At 50.6% G+C, this 23,844-nt stretch overlaps 1 protein-coding gene across 5 annotated transcripts in view; it reads left to right on the top strand.

The window, feature by feature from the left end:
• PNPLA7 (patatin like phospholipase domain containing 7) overlaps window positions 1-23,684 on the top strand; it is an 83,799-nt gene extending 60,115 nt beyond the window's left edge. For 3 of the 5 annotated variants that reach the window (XM_061604156.1, XM_061604153.1, XM_061604152.1), the window contains exons 25-35: window positions 1,134-1,252; window positions 6,220-6,376; window positions 11,000-11,116; window positions 12,631-12,700; window positions 15,397-15,513; window positions 17,130-17,278; window positions 18,152-18,304; window positions 18,877-18,987; window positions 20,615-20,699; window positions 21,206-21,309; window positions 22,731-23,684. In XM_061604156.1, the coding sequence (XP_061460140.1) occupies window positions 1,134-1,252; window positions 6,220-6,376; window positions 11,000-11,116; window positions 12,631-12,700; window positions 15,397-15,513; window positions 17,130-17,278; window positions 18,152-18,304; window positions 18,877-18,987; window positions 20,615-20,699; window positions 21,206-21,309; window positions 22,731-22,805 (1,257 nt within the window). In that variant the 3' untranslated portion in view covers window positions 22,806-23,684. The remainder of the gene's footprint in view (window positions 1-1,133; window positions 1,253-6,219; window positions 6,377-10,999; window positions 11,117-12,630; window positions 12,701-15,396; window positions 15,514-17,129; window positions 17,279-18,151; window positions 18,305-18,876; window positions 18,988-20,614; window positions 20,700-21,205; window positions 21,310-22,730) is intronic. The other 2 variants (XM_061604155.1, XM_061604154.1) reach the window with 1 other exon arrangement.
• The last annotated feature ends 160 nt before the right edge of the window (window positions 23,685-23,844 follow it).

Here is a 23,844-nt window from a genome sequence, read left to right as displayed (position 1 = left end):
GGGGAATGTTGTTTTCTTCATCCTTCTTTGCCCCCACCCTGGGGTGCCCTTCTGTCATGTCAAACGATTGCACTGTGCAAGGCGATCAGGCCAAGCCTCCCCACCCCCCGCATCCTTGATGCGTTGTGTTCTTTGCCGCTTGATTACTCAGAAGCCGACCACTCTCTTCTCCTCAGTATGCCTACTGTCCCTTTTGTATGCTTGTTAGCCAGCCTGATCGTAACAGCCATCAAATGGCCGGGAGGGATCAGTCTTGATTTTCCAAATGTTTTCCAAGTGCATTGTTCCTCTGTTGTAGGGGTTTCTAAAATAATAAACCCAACCCACCAGGTTTACCTAGGAAGCTGCCTTATGCCGAATTATACCATTGGTCAGGATTGTTTCCGCCACTAATTGGCAGCAACTGTCTAGGGTTTCAGGCCAGCCAGACCTTCCCAGCGAGACCTGAAGATGCATCCAGGGATTGTACCTGGACTGATCTTTTGTTGTTGTTGTTATTCCTACTCTTTGGAATTCCCTTCCTTAAATATTAGACAGGCACCATCTCTGCTGTCTTTCCGGTGCCTGCTGATGAAAACCTTCCTCTTTCAACAAGCCTTTTAAGTAGAGACCTTTATCCCAGTCTGCTTCTGTGTTGTGATCAGTTTTTAAGATGTTTTGTTTTTAAGATGTTTTTTAAAAGGGGGTTTTGTGTGTGTCTGCTTTGTCACTGTTGTTTGCTGCCCTGGGCTCCCTTTTGGAGGAAAGGCTGTCATAAAAAGTAAATAAATTTATTATATTTATATCCCATCCTTCCTCACAAGAGGAGCCCAAGGCAGCACCTTTTTGCATCTAAAGCCTACTGAGCTGAGGCTGTTCCCCGACAAGCTTAACATTGTTTACGTCCTTTTAGGCATCCAAACTGACATCTCAACAAGGCAAGTTGTGGGTCCTATTGTGTGTGTGGCTTCTTTGGAGGAAATTGCGTATGTCAACAAGTTGTTGTTTGAGACACAGTACTTTGCAACTTGGGATTCTCCTCCTGGTCCAGTGGGGAGCCATCTTTTATCCAGAATATACGCATGGTCCCCTTTGTACATGCTTGACCTGTGCTGGCCTACACTGACACTCTCACTCCTCTTCCTCATTTGCAGAAAGAACTGTACGAACGTGTGTTTCAGAAGCCTCCGGACAGACACTCGGACTTTTCCAGGCTGGCCCGTGTCCTGACCGGGAATGCGGTCGCTTTAGTGCTTGGAGGAGGCGGGGCACGGTAGGAATGGCCAAGTGCTTTGAGATCCATTTCGGGCTGGGCTGGTGGGAAGGCTGCCCAGATCCATTGAAAGTTTTTGCTTCTTGGGGGTGCATCTCTGGGCCCTCCGGATAGCCCTCCGGCAGCAATTGCTGGCTGGATTAAAAACCTAAGAGCCCTGCTGGGTCAGGCCAACAGCCCATGTAGTCCAGCACTCTGTTCTTACAGTGGCCAACCAGGTGCCCATTATGGGAAGCCCGCAAACAGCACTCTCGGCTCCTGAGGTTTCCAGCAACAGGTATTCAGAAGCATAGCACAGCCATCATGGCCTGTAGCCAACAATAGCCTTACCCTCCCTGGGTTTGTCTAATCCCCTTTTAAAGCCATCCATGTTGCTGGCCATCGCTGCCTCTAGTGAGAGCGAATTCCATAGTTTAACTATGTGCTGTGAGGGTTTGCCTCCCCCATTCCCAATCTTTGTCCTTCCTTTGTTATCACCCAGTGTTCATGTTCTTGGCTTGAATTTATTTTATTTTATTTAAATATTTATAAACCGCACTTTTGTAGAAAATTTAGCAAGGCGGTGTAGAACATGAAAACACAATGTTACAATAATAATATTAGTAAAAGTATTGACAGCTTATTGCTAAAGCCGGTCGGTTAAAAAAAAAAATAAGCTAGTTCTGCAAGCCTACAAAAAGACATCTAAAGGAAAGCTGAGACTCCAGGCTTCTACAGGCAAGCAGTTCCTCGGGGCAGGACCTGTCATGCTGAAGTTTCCGTTCCTGGCGCAGGGGCATGTGGGGCGGTGGGAGGACCACCGAAAGTGCCCCACCGGGAGATCTCTGTGATCAAGGCAGAGCACTGAGGAATCAGGAAGTCCTTAAGGTACTTTGAGCCCAAGTTGTTTAGGGCTTTGTGCGTTAGCACCTGATCGTGGCCCAGTAGCAAATCTCTCTTATATACCTTTATGATGCCTGATCCTCACTCTGCATGCGGACGGAGAGTTCTTTGTCTGGGCCCCTTCATATCCTTGGTTAAACGTTCGGGGTCACTTAAGGGCTCTGGCTCTGGGCTGAGTCCTTGTCAATGTCACCCCCTTTTGTCCTTGGAGGTTTGCTGCACTTGGGGAGGGGTTTGCTGATGCATGCCTGCGTTAAATTGAAACAAACCATGGAATTTTCTTGTCTCCTGTACTATCGCATGGGTAATTAGTCCCCTGATGCCTGGCTGCCTGCCCCTGTGCTGATTGTTCTGGGGTTTGGGAGAAATGCCACAAAGTTAAAAAAAAAAAAAATATCGCCCACACATTGTTCCAGCCCTGATGAGAGTTTTTTAAAAATGCCTTCCCTCCTTTTGTTAAACATTCTAAGTATCCCACTTTTTGCTCTCCTTCTGGCTTCAAGCTGACAATGGGGGCCGGGGGGGGGGGAGGAAGAGAGCAAGCGGTTCCTTGGAATTGGTGTTGAGGGGGTGTCCCAAAACCAAACCGAGAGAACGTCAGCATCGCAAGGCTGACTGAGAGACTGATTTTCTCTCTCACACATGCATACACTCTATTGTTCCGAAAGTCCCTCCTGCAGCTTGTTCACATTGGGTTGTATCTAAGTCCTCCTCGGAGTAGACCCACTGAAATTAATGGATCTAAGATAGTCTTGTTCCATGGTTTTCAAGCAGGTCTGCTCTAAGTGGACTACCCCTGGATAAAATCCCATGTTTCCAAGCACTTTCTACAAACTGTTGTAGTCTGTCTGCCTGTCTCTCTCTCTCTCTCTTTTAACCTTCCTTGTTTTTGCGATACCCCTGTGAGGTAGGTCACCAGCTTTCAGGGTTGCATCTATCGAGTGCTTCTGCCATCGCACCCCTCCTTTGCCCCTCTCTGATACGATGTTTAATATACTCCTTTGTGTTCCTCTCTCCTTTTCCCTGGTATGATGTTTTAATTGCTGCATTTTTCATTGGATTTGCTACGGTGAAATTGTTCGATGCAACTATTTAGACAGACAAACAATCATTTAAAACAAAAATAACGCTGGTTCTGCACCCTCAAGTGAAGCAGAGCTCAGGGTCCTGTAACTGCATGTGCTTAAGTTTACCCCTTGCTGAAGCTCAGATTGTGCACCTCTTAGGGAAGGGAGGGGTTTTGTTCTGATTTTTTTTTTGTGCTTAGATTATGTGTTAGAGCATCATATATGCTGATGGGTGCATATGTATGTATCATAAAAACGGGGTAGTATTCAGCATTAGTCCTGCTCAAAATACTCCCATTGAAATTAATGGGTCTGATTGATCAGTGGGTCTCCTCTGAGTAGGATTTAGTTGAATACAACCCATAGGAAGCTGCCTTATACAGAGTCAGACCATCAGTCCATCTAGCTCAGTGTTGTCTGCACTGACTGGCAGCAGCTTCCCAGGACTTCAGGCAAGGAACATTCCCAGGCCTAGTTGGAGATGCCATCAGGGATTGAGCCTAGGACCCTCCGCATGCAAAGCAGTTGCTCTACCCACTGAGCCACCTTCCCCTAACTCCCCCCCCTCAACAGTAAATTATAAGGATCTTATACAGACTTCTTCATAATTGCATTGATATAACACTTTATAATCAAGTAGAGGTCAGGTCCCTGCCCTGAGGGGCTTGCCATTTGAAACTCAGCCCAGAGGAAGAAAGGGAGAAAAATGGAGATGTTTGGGGGGGGGGTAAGCAGGTGGAAGAATATGCAGTTAATTCAGGTACACGTACTTGGTTTTGAGGACATTTTATTTATTTTATTTATTTAATTACATTTCTAGACCGCCCTATAGCAGAAAGCTCTCAGGGCGGTGGACATAAGGCGAGCCTCAGGCCTGGGTCCAAATGTGGCCCTCTAGGCCCCCGGCACTCTCACCAGGCCACACACCTCACTGCTTGCTTCGCATTCCGAGTGCGTTTGCCTGGCTGGAATGTGTCCTTGAACTCTGAATAGCGCCTCTTGCTTGTCTGGATGAAGGGCAGCGAGAGGGGTGTGTGAGAGTGTGTAGAAACTAGCCGACCGTACCAAGGTGTAACGTTTGCATTAGTTGCTCTGCTCACTTCTGGTTTCCCAGAAAGGAATGCGGCCCTCAGGCTGAAAGGGGCTTTATTCGGAAAGGCGGCATATATAGATGGTTAAAAATAGATCCCCCTGCGGTCATGAGGGCTAGGAATTTGCTTCTTAAAATTTCAAGCCGAGATTCTCAAGACGCTGAAACCTGCACCCAGCACCTGCCGGAGAATCGCACCATGCACGCGGCCCTGGATGCAGGTTCCAACTCAGCGTTCTGCGTGACCCTCAAAAAGTTTGACATTTGTCGCAGGAGGGGAGGGGGGCAATTTTTACTTATTTATTTTTTTAAAACCTTCCTGGGACTTGAAAGGGAGATTGCCTCTGCTTGTTCTGACAGCCGCTTAGCATTAGTGGCGAACAACGACTGTTGAGGCTTCTTCTTTTTTTTGGTCCGGGCTCTTTTTCCACGGAATCACAGCCAGAGGCGCCGAAGACAGGCAAAAGACGGCCTCGCAGGGTGGTTGGTGGCAGGGAACAGCATTGTGTTTTTGAAGCAGGAGGTTTTGCCAGGCTTCTCAGGTAACAATTACTGCTGAGAGCCTTTCTTCTGTTCTTCCTGCCTTCCTTCCCTTTCTCCCCCCTTCCTTCCTTCCAACCAGCCACTTCATGGTAATTATCTTTTTTTGCCGTTTGTCATGACAGACGTGAGAACAGAGTGCTCTCTCTTTCTCTCCTCCCTTGCTTCCCCCCACACACATGCCCCGACATCCTGGCGTAAAAATACAACAGCTCCAGCAGATAACCGCGCTCAAATTACAGCGTTTCACGTCCGCAGAGCAGCTATCCGAGGAGGGGGGTTGGTATTTATCCCGCTCCGCTGTCAGGCTTTTGTTTGTGCAGCAGGCGAGAGGGGGACGCGAAGGGTAGCACCTCAGTGTAGCTAGGCTGGAGCTGGTCAGCTTGGCTCAGGCCGCTGTTGCCAAGACTGCTTGTCAGGGCTACAGGTGGCCCTACCGGAAGCTGGGAGGGGAGGGATGGGGGACGTTCAGAGCTGGTCCTACCATGAAGCAGAGCGAGGCGGCTGCCTCAGGCCAACGGGCCATAACTAAGTGGCAGCGCGCCTGCTTTACACACAGACGGTCCCAGGTTCAATCCCTGGCATCTCCAGGCACGGCTGGGAATGTCCCCTGTCTGAAGCCCTGAAAGACGGCTGCTGGTCGGTGTAGGCAATACTGAGCTCGATGGACCAGTGGGTCCAACTCATGAGAAGGCATGTTTAAATCAGTCATTTCTTCAGAAACATGAGGGCTGGAACCTTACTTTATTCTTAGGGAAACGGCTAGAGCTTGATGGTAGAACATCTGCTTTGCATGCAGAAGGTCCCAGTTTCCATCCCCAATGGCATCTCCATGTAGGATTAGGAGAATCTCTCTGCCCGAAACCCTGGAAAGCCACTTCCAGTGCAGGATTGGCAATGAGTGGATGGACCGATGGCCTGACTTGGTGTAAGGCAACCTCCGTCATTCCATTGCTGAGAGGCGTGCATCCCGTGGGCCCTGCCCTGTTGCCCTCTGAGTCAGCCAGCCTCAGGTGGAATGGAGAGTGCTCTCCTGTCACCAGGGCAGAGGTGTGATTCAACGGCCAGCCTGGTCAGCTTTTGCACACAGAACGATCAAAACACAGAAAAGAGCTGTGTGCAGATCTCCCCTGTTTTGTACAATTCATACGGGTGGGCATTTTGCACAATCTTATCGGGGTCACAGAACAATGTTTTTTGCCATGACAAATTTGCACGGCCTGGATGTAAAATGTCTAATTCCTTTTGGCGCCCTCTCCGGGGAGAGGAGCCTTGTATTTCTTTGGGTGGCTGCAGTTTTAGGTTTTTTGCTGCCTTTCCTAATGCACGTGTTTGATTGATTGATTCCCCCCTCCCTTCCCCACCGTCCCCCTTTTGCATTGCTCCAGAGGCTGTTCCCAAGTGGGCATCATCAGGGCGCTGAACGAAGCAGGCATCCCCGTCGACATGATTGGCGGCACCTCCATTGGCTCCTTCATGGGAGCGGTCTACGCTGAAGAGCGCAGCTACACCCAAATGAGGATCAAAGCCAGGCAGTGGGCGATGGTGAGCATTTCTCATTGGGGTGAGAAGAGTGAATGCGGGGGGGTGGAGGCATGTGCTTGGTTTTGCTGGACCCCTAGTGCAGCGCTCAGATCAGGGGTGGGGAACCTTTTCCAGCCTGAAAGCCACATTCCCTTCTTGTAATCTTTTTTTTTGGGGGGGGGGGGACATGCCAATGGTGGCCCGGGCCAGAGGCAAAACTGGGTGGAGCAACCCAAGTGAATGTTACCTTTGTGCAGGAGGCTACTTTCCACGCATGCTCCTCTTTGCCCCTATCCAGGTACACAAGAGGCATTTATCAGAGTTCAAGGACACACACCAGCCAGGCAAAAGCACTCAAGGGGGGTGCAAAGCAAGCCTGGGGAGAGGGGCTGTGGTCTGGGGACAGTCCCAAGGGGCTTGGAGGGCTGCATTTGGTCACTGGGCCTGAGGTTACCACCCCTGACTAAGATCCTCAACTGGAAGAAGTTGACAAGACTTAAAATGCCTTTGTTTTCACATCTCTTCAAGGCGGAGAGCTCCCGAGGCCTTAAACAAGCTGGCAGAGAGTAAGAGGCCGGTCAGGCCTGATGGGGATGGGGGTTGGCAAGGCAGCTGCCCAAGGGAGCCTTTCCTCCTTCCTTACTGGGCACACCAGCTGTTCCGCCACGCATCAGTTGGCAACCTTGAGCTTTTACCGCGGCATCTGCTTGCTCATTGTCACGCAGCAGAACGGGCGTTTTCCCAAGGGTGCGCTGTGCCGTCTGACATTGGCAGCATCGCTGGTTTTGTTCCTAATGGCATACCCGGCATTGTTGCTCTTTTCTTTTTTGGCTCTGCCTTCCCGCAGGGAATGGTAGCATTGATCTTTCTGGTTTTTATGTGAGGGCCAAGCAAATGGAAATCGCTTGCAGGGAGGAGCTTGGGGGAAAGGCACATGCCGGATTTTAGGGACAGGCCCTGGACCTTGTGCAGTGAAAACCTCTGCTATCGTTTTAGGAGGGGGGCATGTTTCGATCTAGCCTTGAGTGCTGCAAAAGTAATGGACTAGATTAGACATCCATAAGGGAATAAGGTGGTAGAATGTTGAGGTGGTAGCAGCATCCAGCTTTTACCACAATGTGCAATCAGATGCCCCTGGGAAGCCCCAAATCAAGAAATGCAGGCAACAGCCATCCCATGTTATGGGTAGAAGTGATTGATTCTATCTAGCTTTTAAAAAAAAAAACTCTTGGGGAGCAGAAAAGAAAGGAGTTTGCTGAGAATGCGCTCTGTGTGTGTGTGTGTGTGTGTGTGTGTTTGAGGTTGAGGTTCTTGTTGCCGCCGCCACCTCCCGCCTCTGCCACCGGAATAGCAGTGAAGAGATTTTGTACAGGAAACGGGTATCTACTGGCTCCGAAATGGGAGGGTTGCTCCCACCAAAGCGTACATTGAGTATATGGCTCCAGCGAGCGTGCAGGGCGATACGTCTTGCTGTCACTTAGAAGCATTTCCCCTTTGATTTATCTAGTGAGAGAGAATTGGTTTCTAGGGGATCTCTGAGAGAGCCATTCAGGCCTGCCTTAATTAAGAAGAAGAGACCTGGAGATGAAACCACAGCTCACCCACTCTCCACCAGCACCTTTTTTTTTTTTTAATTCTTCATTGCCTCTGAATATTGATGGCTCCGACCAGAGTGACGATAGTTGAATGACGTGGACACCAAATGTGAGCCAGAGCAGCATTCTGGCTTCCATCTGCCTCTCCAGCCATCCCTGCCCCCCCCCCAGGAGGAGGAGAGGGACAGGTAGTATTGCTGACAAGTTTCTGGGGAACTGCCGAGGAGGGATAGGGGCATTCTTCTCTCCTCCGCCTCTCACCACTTCCCCGTGCTTCCCATCTCATAGTAACATGATGAGGAGCGAAGGGCACTCAGGTGCTTCCTATTCCTGCTTTGCTTTAGAGCTTTTCTGCATCTGATCTAAAGGAGCTCTGAGCAGGTATTTCAAGGACCGGGAGGAAGGTTCAGATGTCAAAATCAGGAGTGGGGAACTCCTGTGACTTCCCAGGCAGTGGCGGCTGGTGACTGGTGGGGCGGAAGGCCGGGAGCCCAACAGGAGGTGGAGCCAGAGCCAATCACAGGCAGAGCCATTCATTCTAGTTTTGCCCCCATCCTCCTCCTCTTCTACAAGGGGCAACACGGAGGCTAAGGAGGAGGAAGCCGACAGGAGGTGCCACCCCCTGGACTTGTTGTAAGTAAGAAGGCAGGCAGGTGGGGAGTGGCTGAGGGAGACTGAGGGTGGGCAGCACCCCATTTGCCAAATAGACCAACCTCCACTGCCTCCAGGTGTTGCTGGACTACAGCTCCCATCATCCCTGAGCATTGGGCATCCTGGCTGGGGCTGGTGGGAACTGGAGTCCAGCAACAGCTGGAAGACCATAGGTTACCTTTCCTGATCTAGCTGTAGCTAGGCCGAAGCACTTCTGCAGGATGATTTCCTTTATTTCATTTTATATCTGACCTTTTTTCCTTAAATAACCTTTAAAAAAAAAGGTTAAATAAATCATCTTCAAAAATCAGCTTGCACAAGCACTTTGAAGAGAATTGGTCCCGCAAAGGACTCTGGAAGGGCCTTGCTGTTTCTCGCTCTCTGCCAGCTGACAACCTTGCCTATCAGGCAGCACCTTGGCCCAGCGGGCAGACGTGAGTGGGCCTTGCTGTAAGCAGAACTGGAATGTTTGCCCCCCAAGCGGGGGGGGGGGAGCTCTGCATTTCATCCATAGCAGAAGCTTTTCCGTTTCTGCCTGAGCACCGATGCAAACTACGTGACGGAAGCCAGGCCCAAAGGCAGCCAGTTCCTGATTTTGTTTTGGGTGCTGGATTCTGGATTCCGTCTTTGCACGTAGCTCACCTAACACTGCCATGGAGGCTTGGCTGCAGAAAGGGGGCTGCCAGCCAGAGCGCGGCCTGGCCCTCAGCTTATCTGTCTCTGTCTCTTTGCCGGCCTCACGAAATAGCTTCCACCTGTTGCCCCATTGCTAAAAATGCAATGAGAAATGGCTGCGGGTGAAAAAAGGGTTTAGGTATTTTTAGAAGAGCTTCCCCCCCCCCCCGGCCCGGCTTGCCGCATGTCAGGGGAGCAGCAGAAACCAGGTCGATGGGATTACTGAATAACAAATGGAAGGGAGCTTTTATGAACCTTTTTTGGGCCACGTCTGTCAGCTGGGTTTCATCTGTCAAGCCTCGAGCGGCTCGAGGTTAGAAAACAAAAACAGCGCAGTTGGATAAGCCGAGCCAAACTTCTTGCTCAGTCTGGGGTGGGAGTGCAGGGACAGAAGCTCCGTGCGTGCGTTTCTCTTCCATCCACAGAACAGAACTTAAACTCTGCGGGGCCAGGGAACGAGGGAACCTTCCTCTCGAGCTCTGAAATGTAGTATTTCCTCCAGGGATTGGCCAGCTCCAGTATTCTGAAGGGGCTGGTGTGTTTTCCAGATTCTGTTCAGAGGACCAGAACAATCCACACCCTCACAAACAGTTTGTTGTTGTTATGTGCCTTCAAGTCGATTTTGACTTGCGGCGACCCTATGAATTGGCGACCTCCAAGAGCATCTGTCATGAACCACCCTGTTCAGATCTTGTAAGCTCAGGTCTGTGGCTTCCTTGATGGAATCAATCCATCTCTTGTTTGGCCTTCCTCTTTTTCTACTCCCTTCTGTTTTCCCCAGCATTATTGTCTCTTGTAATGAATCATGTCTTCTCATGATGTGTCCAAAGTATGGTAACCTCAGTTTCATCATTTTAGCTTCTAGAGACAGTTCTGGTTTAATTTGTTCTAACACCCAATTATTTGTCTTTTTCGCAGTCCATGGTATGTGCAAAGCTCTCCTCCAACGCCACATTTCAAATGAGTTGATTTTTCTCTTGTCTGCTTTTTTCACTGTCCAACTTTCACATCCATACACAGAGATCGGGAATACCATGGTCTGAATGATCCTGACTTTGGTGTTCAATGACACATCTTTGCATTTGAGGACCTTTTCAAGTTCTCTCCTAGCTGCCCTGGGCTCTGTATAACAAGGCTGGTGTGAGGGAACCTTTGACCCTCCGGCTGTTGCTGACCTACAAATCCCATCATCCCTGACCATTGGCTGTGCTTGCCAGGGCTGATGGGGAGTTGCAGTTCAGGAACGTGTGGAGGGCCAAAGGTCATACCAAGCCCCCTTTGCTCTTTCTCATTTCTCTCTCCGACTGCTAACATTTGAAATGTTTTGGTTCAAGTGTTGCTGCTTTCACCAGTGTTGCTTTTAAGTAGTTTTCAAGCTGTCTTCCAGGGAGACTTGGATTCTTTGCTGACAAAAATGTCTGTTCACAGAGGGCAGATATCTCCAGACTGTGTCAGTCTGCATGCTGGCAAAGCATGCAAAGTGGGGTGGAGTGCATTCTGGGGTACTGAGATCCATCAGGCTTGCCCTGTGCAAACTTCATTAGTGCTCTGAAATGCGGCCCAGAATCTTCGGAAGACGCATCAGTGCAACAGAGATTCCATTAGGATGGGAAGGTTGAAATCCCTTGCATTAGACTAGTTTGGGTGGAGGGGAATCTCTCTCAGTTGCTGTCTTTAATATATATATGTCTCTGTGTGTATGTATGTATTGGCTTCTCTTTAGACCATGAATTCGGTGTTCAGAACTATCTTAGACTTGACGTACCCAATCACCTCCATGTTCTCCGGAGCCTCGTTCAATCATGGCGTCTGCAGCATCTTCAAAGACAAACAGATTGAGGTGAGTGGCTCGTCTGCTGCACGTGTCACAGACAGCAGTGGCCGGCTGAAGTCTTTAACAGCAGCCGGTGACAGACACATAGGAAGTGAGGTTGGCGTCCCCCACTGGGCTGTTGTCGAGGGATGAGGCCATAGCTCAGTGGCAGACCACCTGCTTTGCTTCCGAGGTGCCAGGTCCAATCCCTGGCATCACCGAGTAGGGCTGGGAAAGCTTGTGCAGGGACATGGCGCTCCTTTCTTACAGCTGCTGTCACAGATGTGCCTCAGAGGAGCATTGGGTTGGACACTTGTGCCTTGAAGCGTCCCTGCGGAAGGCAGCCTCCCTTTGCAAATTTTCTGCCATTACAGATTGCGTGGCTTCCAGCGCTGCTTAGCCCGTCCAGCTTTTGAGTTTCTTCATCTGTTGTATATTTGTAAGGAAGAATCCTGTAATATCTTGGAAGAGGACTAAAGGTTCTACGTGCAGGCATGGATTTAAGTTGTTCCAGCCCAGATTGTGAAATGTGTGTGCACGCTAATCCAGCATTCAGCTGATGTTCCTTTATGCCTCCAACTGGGTCTTGCTTAAGGAGGTTTTGAGCGGTCCACGTGCATATCTCCTATGCTTTTCCACCCAGGTTTATTTTGGGATCACATTTTAAGCCCATCTCCTCCAGCTAAGGATGCTTTCCTGCAGACCCCAGTTGTTCATGGCCTGCAAGGTAAAGGATGCGTCTTAAGAGTCCCATTCAAAAATGACCGGGTGTAGTAGGGGATTATTTTTAATCGCCTCTTGTATTTCTGATGTTTATGTGTCATAGCCAAACATAGCCAAAACAGATCCACCCATGCACAAGAGGGCAGTATTAGAAGGTCAGGGGAGGCCCAAGGTGCGGCACAATCTGTGGGGTGGGAGTGCGGGACAAGCCCAATGGGGACTCGGTGTCCTCCATGGCTATAGAATGCTGACTGACTGGAGAGAGGGTGGAAAACTTGGGGGAGGGCATGGGCAATGGCTGGAACCCTGAACAGGAACACCCCTCACCGTTTCAGACGGGCACACGCTTTCCCCCTGGAGTTAAAACTGGAGGTGTGCTTTTCATACGTGAAAAAGTTTGCAAGTGTAAAAGATGAACTGTCAGCTCTCAAAGGACACTGTGTTTCTGCATGAGTCGCTGATCTATGTGCATCTCCTGACTGGAAGGAGAGAAACCTAAAGCAGTGATTCGTGCAGAGATGTGATGGGCAGCCCCCTTCAAAGTCAGTGTGTGGTTGGTTTTTTTTTCTCCCTGCAACTCTGCACCAGAAGTGTTTGGTCAGTTGCGCCCAGTGCCAAAATGTGGAAGAATTGCCCACCCTCTGGTACAAGCTGGCTGGCCCTGTCTGCTTCCTGTGAATTATGCCGAGGTGCAGCAGACAAGACTCCTTCGTGTGGCTGGGTGCTTTGGACTTTCAGGATTCCTGTTTAATGTTATTTCTCACAGTGCCCATAGTTTGGGAATCAGTGGTTTTTAGTAAGTGCTTTCTGTGCTGCAGGATCTTTGGATTCCTTACTTCACCATTACAACAGACATCACTGCCTCGGCTATGAGGGTCCACACAGATGGTAAGTGTGTCTGCGAAATGGCCCACAGCTCAAAGTGAGGAGGGCTGGATGGCGTTAGTATAAATGCATGCATACACACTCATTCTGAAGAGGCTGCATCATGCTTGTCACTTTTATTTAAAGCTACGGAAGCCCTTGGAAATGTTTTGCCACTATACTGCATAGGTTTGAGGTTTCCATAGGTATGCTTTGAGGGTTGGCTCTCAGAAGAAGAGGTCCAGCTGAACTGCGCTAAAGTTATGCTGGCCATGTTCTCCCTCCCCTGTCAGAGGCAGTGTGCATCTGAGTGCCAATTGCCAGGGATAGCAAATGGGGAGAGTGCTCTTGCACTCAGGTCCTGCTTGCGGGCTTCACGGAGGCATCTGGTTGGCTACTGTGAGAACTGAAATGGAGGCTAGATGGGCCGTTGGCCTGATCCAGCAAGTAAGCTCTTCTTAAAACCATTTGGTTTTTAGAATGTCCAGCATCCTGCTCTTCCCCCAGTGGGCAGCCAGATGCCTCTGGGAAGCCCACAAGCAAGGAATGGAGGCAAGACCTGTTTCTTACTGTTTGTCCCCATTCAACTGGTCTTCAAAGGTATACTGCCTTTGCCCATGGAGGTTCTGTTTAGCCATCATGGCTAATTAACAACCTCCCTCCCCCAATTCCTTCCCCATGGATTTGTTTAGTTCCCTTTTCAAAGCCAGAGAGTGGTCTTCAACACGTCTTGGTGCATAAGAGCCACCCGTGATCATGTCGTCTTTGGGGATTCTGAGAGCTATCCTCCTCCTCCTCCTCCTGCAGTGATGTCTGGTGCCTGCTGGGACTGGTAGGGCAGAAAGCAGGGAGCCCCGACAGTAGGTGGAGCCTGGGCCAGTGATAGGTGGAGCCAGAGCCAATGGCAAGCGGAGACCACTCATTCTAGGTTTGCCCACACTCCCCTCCCTGCTGAGAAGCTCTGCAAGAAGGAAATTGCTGGAGGTTAAAGGGGCTTTCTTGCCCCTTTGTGGGTGGGGTGGGGGGATATGAGAACTGTTTGGGAGTTGCCCGCTGCACATAGCCTGCCCTCTATCCAGTCCTGTGGGGTCTGTAATCTAGCGCTACCAAGTTGTCAGGGTGGCCCTCCCAGGTTCCCATAAGCCCTACCTGATTTTAGTCCCAGTATTAAGAAAACCAGGGGTGGGGGCGGAATCTCCCTTAGGGGACAAAGCAGCCACGACACCTTTGCCGAGAGAAACTGTACCTCTTGAGCTGCGCAGTCCTGAAGCCTCGTTCAGAACTCTAGAACGGCTTGGCCTTGTCATTAGCTAATTGGGACTTCTGGCCTACCTTATTCCCCCAAGGCTCAAGCCACATCAAACCTAGTACTTAAGTCTGGACGCCTGTCGTGTCTCTCTAGTCCTCTCCAGCCCCATGGCGGTTGGTTGCCTCCGAATAAAAGGTTTCTGTGCTCCGGCCTGCCATTCTCCCCCTCCAAGCCTCTGGGGATGGAAAATGCACAAAGGGCGCCTCTGAGCCACCCCCTCTTCTCCCCCCCACCCCAAAATATCTAGGCTTGTGGCTGTCAGAAGATGAAAGTTCAGAAAAGAGCCCCGTGGAATGAATTGCGAGGGCGAGTCTTGGACCTCGCCACATTCCACAGGGAGCGCATCCAATCCATTTCTGCTGATTAAAACCCCTCTGCTTTTCATGGTTATAAATTCCCTCATCGCGCAGCCCTGAATAGAAATCATGGAGCCAGTCCAGGAAGAGATGGCATTGTTGGCCAAAGTGTTCCAAACCGTGCCGTTTGGCAGGAATGCTGAGGGTGGGGGCTGTGGGATCAGAGGAATCGCTGCTAGTCCTCTGGTGGTGGTGGTGGTGGGGTCCTTCAGGGTCTTCCCAGGCTTCCAAATCTTGCTCTGTCCCCGGCTGGCTGGGCTGCCCAATCTTCTCTATTTCATCCACTAGCACCAGGCCGATCCAAGGAGGAGTTAACACGTTGCTGCATTTTTTTTATCCTGCCTTTCCTGATGGAGCTCAGTGTGGGAACGCGCACGAGACTTTGCCCTGCTTCATCCTCACAGCAACCCTGAAAAGTGGGGGTGGGGAGCCCCCCGCTGTTGGCCTCCAGCTCCCTTCGGCTCCAGCCAGCATGGCCAGCGGCCAGGGCCAATAGGAGCTGCAGTCCAGCAACATCCAGAGAGCTCCAAGCTTTTCCCGTCGCTGCTGTAAATGTGTCAGGCTGAGATGTCGCGACTGGACAGCCATCTGTCGGGAATGCTTTGATTTGGATTCCTGCGTTGAGCAAGGGGTTGGACTCGATGGCCTTATAGGCCCCTTCCAACTCTACTATTCTATGGTTCTATGATTCTATGACTAGCCAAACGTCGCCCCATGAGCTTCACAACCGAACGAGGATTCGAACTCCCTTTGGCTTAACTCCAGCGCTCTATCGGCCGCATTGCTCTGACTTACGTGGCTCCTCTGTGCAGGGGAAAGGGGTTGGGTGGAGTTAGAGCAGTGCTGGGGAACCTCTGGCCCTCCAAATGTTGCTGGACAACAACTCCCATCAGCCCCTGCAGCAAGCACAGCCGGTGCCCAAGGTAGAGGGGGGTTGCAGTTCAGCACCATCCAGAGGGCCAAAGGCCCCACATGTGTGCGTTGGAGGAAAGGTTAGGCTGCTGCTCTTTTTTTCCTCAGAAGATGGATCCCCTTTTTGCCTCTCCCCCCACTAGGCTGCCTATGGCGGTACATCCGGGCCAGCATGTCCCTCTCTGGCTACTTACCCCCCCTCTGCGACCCCAAAGACGGGCACCTCCTGATGGACGGAGGTTACATCAACAATCTCCCAGGTACCGTTGTCAACGTCCGTTTACGCAACCTGTTTTTCTGCTCATCTGCAGCTGGCTCAGCTCTGAATTTCCTGAGGGTTTGTGCTAGATGAAGAATCAATTCAGTATTGAGTCTTACTGCTGCAGGATCCAGAGGGGGGGGGCAGGGAGAGATCAACCTGTGCAGAGGCAGAGCTTTTAAAGGGGTCCTGGGCCGGCGTGTTTCTTGCTCTTGTAAGTGCCCCCCTCCGTCTCCCCCTGCCCGTCTCCCATGGAGCTCAAGGTGGCACGCAGGTGGCATTCTCTTCCCATTCCCTTTCAATTTCCTACTAAAAATGCTGTGAGGCAGGCTAGCCGGTGTCTGCACGTGTGTGTGAGAGTGTCTGTGTGTGAGTGGGGATTTGAACCCAGGCCTCCCTGCTCCTGAAGCAGCACCCTAACCCCGGCGCCTGCCAGATGACATGGACTGCTGCCCCCAACAGCCCCAGTCAGCACAGCTGTCGTCCCACAACATCTGGCGGGCGCCCGGTTGGCGAAGGCTGCTCTGGCCTCTGCACCGCCCTGGCATGCTTACCTCTGTTTTGGGTGTGCCTGCCAAAGGCATGGGTGTGTTGATTTTGTTTATCCTGCCCTTCTGCTCAGGTTGGGGAACCTGCACCCCTCAAGACCTGCCTGGACTCCCAGCTACCATCAACTCCATCCATCGGGGATGATGGCAGCTGGAGTCTGGAGCATCTGGAGGGCCCCACCTCTGGGGTCCATGCTCTTCCTCCCTCCTTCCCCATTTTATCCTCACGACAAGCCTGTGAGGTGCATTAGGTGGAGTAGGAGCGATTGCCCCAAGGCTACACGCAGCGAGCTTTGTACAGTGGGGATTTGAACCCAGGCCCCTGCCCTCGACACTTTCATCACCCCACCTCGCAACACTTAAGTAGTTAAGAGGAATAAATAAACAACAGTGCCCAATGCTCTTCAAATATACTGCTGCCTTTGTTAAAAAAAGTAAGACTTTTTTTTCAGTGTTTCTCCCTCTTTTTATATAAAACTGAATGCAGACAAAGGGATAGGTGAAAGGGAGGAGTGGGGGTGCAAGTCAGCTTGTCCAAATGTTCGAGGTGCCTGGCTGTTTGCAGCGATGTTCCAGGTGTCCACTGTATGCAGGTAGCCTTTCAACCTTGCTGAGAATCTCTCCGCCCCCCAAAGTGGAATATGAAATGACACACTTGTCATGATTGCTTTCTGTCAGCCTCTTTCACGTCACTGTCTGTCTCTTGTCTTCTCACCCTCGCCTCCCTGAGGGACACTGAGTCACTCCTCTGCAAAAGGCCACCTTCTGTCAGGAGGAGAATTCCCCCCCCCCTGCCATGTTTGGGTTTAGAAGTGAATTATTGGAATGGAGAAGGACTATAAATTAACCTAATTCTGCTGAGAGGGAAGGAATTTTCTGAGAGCAGTTTTAAAGGTAAAATGACCCTCTTGGGAGCAAAGCCTGCAAATGTCTGGTGTGGAAGATGAGTGGCAAAGCCCCTGCCAAAAATGATGGCATTGTGCCAGGTGGTAGGCTGGCAGGCGAGAGTCGGAGGTGTCATGTGAGGTGGGGAGGGGCAAGGAATGACTCTGCTTTGTCACCCCAACAGCGGACGTTGCGAGGTCCATGGGGGCGAAGGTGGTAATCGCCATCGATGTGGGGAGCAGAGATGAGACGGACCTCACCAATTATGGCGACGCCCTCTCTGGCTGGTGGCTGCTGTGGAAGCGGTGGAACCCCCTGGTGGAGAAGGTGAAGGTACGTATAGGATGGAATTGCCCCTAAATAGTTGCTTGCCTGGTCGCTTATGGCAACTCATGGTAGCTTCCAGGTGACCAGGCAGAATTGTTGGTTTTCCATGGGGTTTTTTTAGCGTTCTCTTTGGGAAAGTTTTTAACACCCTGAAAGAGAACTCTTGCCTTTTTAACGTTCCACCAACGCTTAGCATAGATTTGTGGGCAAAATGGGGAGGGGTCGTTAATCTTCCTCCCCCCTCGGGCAAGTGATTTCCTGTGTGTGCAAACATATTTTCAAGACTACATTAGGGTTGCAAGGACTCCTCAAAGCTGTCATAGCACAGATGAGAGATGAGACCATGCACATTGTTTTCGTTCGCACCGTGTTGGGGTGAGGCCAGGCATGGTTGCAGGCCTGTGTATGTGGTTGTGCATCCGAACTGGATATGAGGGGCCATGCCTGTGGCATGCACGGACACACACACGCACACACCTGTTTTAACTGTCATGGTTCCATGGCTAGAGTTTAGTCCTCTGGGAACTGAATTAGAGAGATTAAAACTCTCTCTCATGAAGAATACTCACAGCATGCTCACTAAACAAATTCTGAGGGTTATTATTATTATTTCCATTTATAGACTGCTTACTATCTAAAAGATCTCAAAGCAGTTTACAATAGAATACACAAGGTACAATTAAAAAAATCAAATTAATTTACAAAGCAAAATACATAAATAATATCCATATACATAAACACAGTATAAAAGTCAGAATTCACCAAGGGAAGCCCATAAGCCATAAGGTTGTGTGGGAGGCTGTAGCAGTCAGTCAGCCAAGATGGTCACACCTGCTCATTTTCCCCACGGAGGCTAATAACACTTTGCACCTTCGGCAGGTGCTGAACATGGCCGAGATCCAGACCCGGCTTGCCTATGTGTGCTGCGTACGGCAGCTGGAGATGGTCAAGAACAACGACTACTGCGAGTACATCCGGCCACCCATAGACCGTTATGGCACCTTGGATTTTGGGAAGTTCGACGAAATCTGTGTGCGTTGGAGGCAGAGGAAGGGAAGGTGATGGGGGGTCTGGTTATTGGCTTGGAGGCCTCAAATTGCTTGCTTAATGCAAGACGGTGGGATTCTGTAACCAAGAACTGGTACCTGAGCTTGCGTATTTCCTCCTCCCTCCCAATCTATTTTCCTTTTGTGTCGTGTCTTTCAAGATTGTAAGCCTACCTTTTCTAAACGTGATCTTTTAAGTCACCCTGAAGAAAAGGATAAAAATTCTTTAAATAAATAAATCCAGCTTTCTCCAGAGGAAGCTGGGAAACATCCAGTGAGATACTGGTCAGCAAATAGATTTTTAAACAGGCATATTTTGGATCGGGCAAAGGGCTGCTGCAAAGAAAGACACAGGCAAAAGGGGCTCATAGCAAAGGGCTCAGGAACAACCCCCCCCCACCTGCCCAGCACGAGCCGTGACAACCGCTTTTGGCAGAGCCCTTTTTCGTAACGTGTCTCAGCAAGAGAGACACAAGGCAAAGGGCTCTGCCTCCCCCGGCAGTGGCGCACAGAGCCAGCTCAGCTGCGGCGGCTGACGGTCCCCCTCTCTTTTTCCAGGAAGTGGGCTACCAGCACGGGCGGACAGTATTTAACGTCTGGTGCCGGAGTGGTGTCCTGGACAAGATGCTGAAGGACAGGCAGGAGCTCTGTAAATCCAAACTTCCAGGCGTGAGTATCCCAGTGGGAGGGAGGCAGCTGGAGCAGAGACCTTCTTCCCTACTCCCCAAGCGTGGCTTTCCTTGATGTCCTTTTTTATATATATTGGTCTCCTGCCACAATTCTTCACAAACCTCGCAGTGGTTTTATTGCCAAGGGTAGGAGTTTTTCTACGTATGCCTTCTGTTCCCTCTGGAGAGACGAGCCCAGACTGCGGTGGAGGCTGGTGTCCATTTGGGACTGGCAGGGCGGAAGGCAGGGAGCCCTGCAGTAGGTGGATCCAGAGCCAACTGAGCAACTTTGCATACTTTTTATTACTTTGCATGGGTTCTCCTGAATGATTGGCTGAGGGAGAGAGGGGCGAGACAGGCCACCAAAGCCTCAGCCCCAGTCAGTGGGAAACTCACTGAGCTGTGCTCTCGCTTCTGAGACATCTGCAGGATGTTGCCCTCCATGCTTCTCGGCTTATCTTTACAGCCATGAGATCTAGAAACTTGCTTTAAAAAGGGGGGGGAGTTGCTGAGTGAGATTCTTGGGAAGATGAGAATCTGCTTAATCTCCTGTCTTTTTCTGCACCGTAGAAGCAAAAACATAGTGACTTCTGCTGAACTGCTGAATAGCACATCCCTCTGTGCCGGCGAGCAGAGGTCCCTCCGTGACTATTTTTAAGATCTAGTGACTCTTTGGCTGGCAGCATTTAATAAAGGCTCCATAGATCAGATGTTGTCTTCCTCGCCTTGGGGCACCGCTGGTTTCAGCCCTCAGGGCAGCTGTGTCACGGTTTCTGCTTTGGCAGCCCTTGTTTTAGTCAGGAGTGCAGCCTTCGCCAACCCGGTGCCCTCCGGCTGTTTTGGACTACAACTCCCATCAGCCCCTGCCACCACGGCCGGGATATGTCTTGCCCAAAGCGTCCTAGTGAGCTTGTAGCAGATGCAAGATTCCAGCTCCCAGATACACACTTTTGGACTCTTAGCCCCTGTGGTGCACTGATCCTTCCTGTTGGCTTCATTTTCCAGCATGGGATTGAGTTTGTGGGTGTACGTGTTTTCATCTCAGGCCCTCCTCTGAGTGCCCCCTCTGCAGGAAGTTCAGAGGGTTGCAGCAAGGGAGGGGGCCTTCTCAGCTGGGGCTCCCTGCTTCTGGAACGCTCTCACCAGCGAGGTTCACCTGGCACCATCGTTAACATCCTAGGTTAAAAAGTCTCTCTTCTCCCAAGCATTTGACACATTACAATGATTTTGCTGTCTGTTGATGGTGTGTTTTTACTGTGGATAGGGTTTTGGTTCTTTTTAGGTTGTTACATGGCCTTTATTGTAACACGCTGCTTTCCTCCCCTGATTTTATGTCTTGCTTTGTGCCGTTGAAATTTTGTTAAGCCCCTTTGTGAGGCTCCTTACGGGTCAAGCGGCAAACAAATGGAATAAATAAATAACAGATAACGGGTGAGGAGGCCTTTGGCGGCAGCAACATCACCATGTATGGGGAGGGGGCAGCTATTGCACTCAGGTCCTGCTTTTTCAGGCTTTCCATTATGGGCATCCGGTTGGCCCTTGTGAGAACAGGATGCTGGACTAGATGGGCCTGATCCAGCAGCCAGGCTCTTACCCGTCTTTTTGTTCTTCTTTTCCTTCTCTTCCAGGTGGTGACCTGTCCCACAACCTCCTTCACGGATCTGGCAGAAATAGTCTCCAGAATTGAGCCAGTCAAGGCTGCCGTAGTGGATGGTGAGTGTGTGTTTGGGGGGTGGGGAATGGCAGCTGTGCAAATAAGCAAAGTGCACCCTCCTGTCTCCCTTGTCTGTCCCTGTCTTCACCAGAATTTATTTATTTATTAATTCAATTTATATTTATTAATTCAATCTATATTTATTAATTCAATTTATATACTGCCCCATAGCCGAAGCTCTCTGGGCGGTTCACAACAAGTAAAGACAATAATGCTGGGAAAAACAGAAGGGAGTAGAAAAAGAGGAAGGCCAAACAAGAGATGGGTTGATTCCATCAAGGAAGCCACAGACCTGAACTTACAAGATCTGAACAGGGTGGTTCATGACAGATGCTCTTGGAGGTCGCTGATTCATAGGGTCGCCATAAATCGTAGTCAACTTGAAGACACATAACAACAAGTCTCCCTTGTGTTTGCTGCACTGGTGCCCCTTGGAAAGGTGCTCTTTTTCTTTTGAGGGCAAGGGGCTAACTGAGTCTCTCTCCCTTTCCTGCCTCTTACTCAGACGAGTCCGACTATCAGACAGAGTACGAGGAGGAGGTTCTTGGCAGTCAGAAGGACGACTACGTCAATTTCCTGAGCAACCAGATGGAAGATGACTCAGACTCCGTAAGAGCTCCCCTCGGCCCTTCGGGGCGCCGGTTTCTGCCCACACGGCAGTGGGACCAACAGAAGAGGGATGCATTGGAAGGGAGCAGAGCTTAGCCTGAAAAAAAGAGGCCTTGGGCCTCATTACTCAAGTGGAAGCCATCCCTTGGCTACTCGGTTGCAAGGAGAAAAGTACTCTGCATGTGTTCAGGGACAATCTCATAACTTTACATGTTCCAAGAGCCAGAAATGGTAGCCTTCTGTTCTAGCGCCTCTACTTTGTAACACTTAGAGCCATGAAGACAGACTCACAAGTCTGTGAGCTGCATCTAGTGAAAATCTCCAGAGGCCCACATATACATATCTCCAAAGCTAAAAGGAGCAGGGGCTAGTGAGATGTTGTTTAGGTTACCTTTGCAAGCACAAGGGCTAGAAACTTGTGTGCACCTGTGGTTGTTTCTTTTTTAAAAAAAGGAAATCTATTGTGTGCTGGTTGGAGCACCTTCTCGACAAAGAAAAGTTAAAGGAAGTTTTGTTCTTTTAAAATCTTGGGAAAAGATAACTGATGGGAAACATGACAGAGTAGATAAAAATTATGCAAGATGCAGAGGAAGTGGAAATAAATAGAAATCTCCACCCCCAAAAAAATTATTTTGCCACCCAGTGAAATTGATGGGCAGTGGATCTGGGATAGCCCAGTTTGAAACACAAACCCAGTGCATCATCAATTGGTGGCACTCACTAGCACAAGATGATGACTGCTGGCTTAGATGACTTTTAAGAGGATTAGACAAATTTGTAGAGGATCGGTTGAACAAGCAGCCATCCGTCACATTCAGAAAGAGTATGCCGCTGAATACGGGTTGGTCCGACAGCTAGAACCACCAGAATGTGGACTTAGATTGGGGTTGGGAAGACGCCTTAAACTGAGGGCCATCGTCTGCCAGGGGCAGCATACCTGTGGTGGGCGGGGCTAGAGGCAAAAGCAGGCGAAGCAACTCCTCCCTCTCTCACACTCTCTCTGCCACCCACCCACACACACTTTCTCTCTCTCTGCTTGAATTCCATACTGTGCGGGGGGGGGCTTCTCTCCCTCCCTCCTCAGCACAGAAACTCAATGGGGCTGCCAAAGGAGGACTGGATCACTCTGGCCCTTCACCAGGAGCCACTTGCCAGGCAAGAACAGACAGTGGGCCCAGGGCAACCCAGGCCCACACTTCTGGCACACACGGCTTTGGCGCAGGGTGGGTTGATCCAGCAGGGTTCTGCTGTTATAGCCTTACAGGGCTGAATGGCGCACAGTGCAGTCACGGAAGCGCCACTCGTTCTCCACCTTGCATCTAAGCATGGGCCTGGAGGGCAAAGCTTTTGGCAGTGGCTTTATGGGGCCTGCTGCCAACCCTGCCTAAATGAACACCTTGTTGTCTTCTTCTTGCTCCCAGCAGGACCAAGAACTCCGGCAAAGGAAGCAGGCCAGCCTCGACAGCCAAGGAAGCAGCAGGGCAGAGCTGAGCTGAGTGGCTTGCCTGGGGGAGGGACACACTCCCACAGCCTAGCTGGGCCTTTGCTGTTCATCGCAAAGCTTCCTCCCTTTGCCATTACAAAGCTTCCGCGGTTTGAGAAAGGCAGCGGTTTATCGGGGTTTTTTCTGTCTGTCCTTCCTAAACCCAGCTGGGTAGCAAGAGAAAAGGGGCTACCGCTTCTGGCTGAACTCTCTCTCCCTTGGATGCAACTCTGCAGAAACCTTTCGTCAGCAGCTTGTCCCAAACCCCTCCGGGGCAGCGCTGGATTCCTGCAAGCTGGCTGTGGAGTTAACAGAGTATTTTTCTGCTTGTTCTATGAACAAAAGGGCGCCAGCAGAGGGGGAAGAGTGTGTGTGTGTGTGTGTGTGTTGTAAAAGAGAGGGGGGAGTCTTTAATGACTCCTCTCCCCCTGTTTTATATAGTTCTTGCACCAGCATCTGCAACGGTTCTGTGGTAATTAGCAAGAAGCCTGAACGTTAACATGCAAATGCGTCGGGATGTTCCTCGCTTGCATCCGACACACACGGTGTGAAAACGAAGCCATCTGCTGGGAGCCGACTCGCCCAGCAGCGGAGGCAGCGCTCCTTACGGAGCCAACACCACCGCTGGTTGACATACTTTTGCAAGGCCTGCTTTCCACAGCAGGGCTGGTAAATGAGGAGGGGACCTTTCCCCCGCATGTGCCTGTCTAACGCTCCATGCACAAGGCCTCGGCCTGCCTGGCAGGTGCGTCATTTCCACTTTGGCAAACACACACAGAAGGCACTGTTGCCTCCGGACCGTCCGGATAACTTTGTTCCATCTGACAGCATTGGGCTCTCTCTCTCCCCGTCCTCCAGATGTTTTTTAAAAAATAAAAACCCAGCAACCAAACCTCTTTTGTGCTCTTGAACAAAATTCATTCGTGTGTTTCTCTGCACCCTTGCGCCTGGGCTGATGTGGCATGTTGTGGGGGAGCCCTCTGTGCTGCGATATATTGGCGGGGGGGGATTAAGAGTAGTAGCTTTAGAGATGGATCGGACCCATTGAGGGT

The sequence above is a fragment of the Rhineura floridana genome, chromosome 20, assembly GCF_030035675.1.
Source record: "Rhineura floridana isolate rRhiFlo1 chromosome 20, rRhiFlo1.hap2, whole genome shotgun sequence".
Lineage (NCBI taxonomy): Eukaryota > Metazoa > Chordata > Lepidosauria > Squamata > Rhineuridae > Rhineura > Rhineura floridana.
Note: the sequence above shows the minus strand (reverse complement) of the source record. Positions and strands in the feature narration are given on the sequence as shown.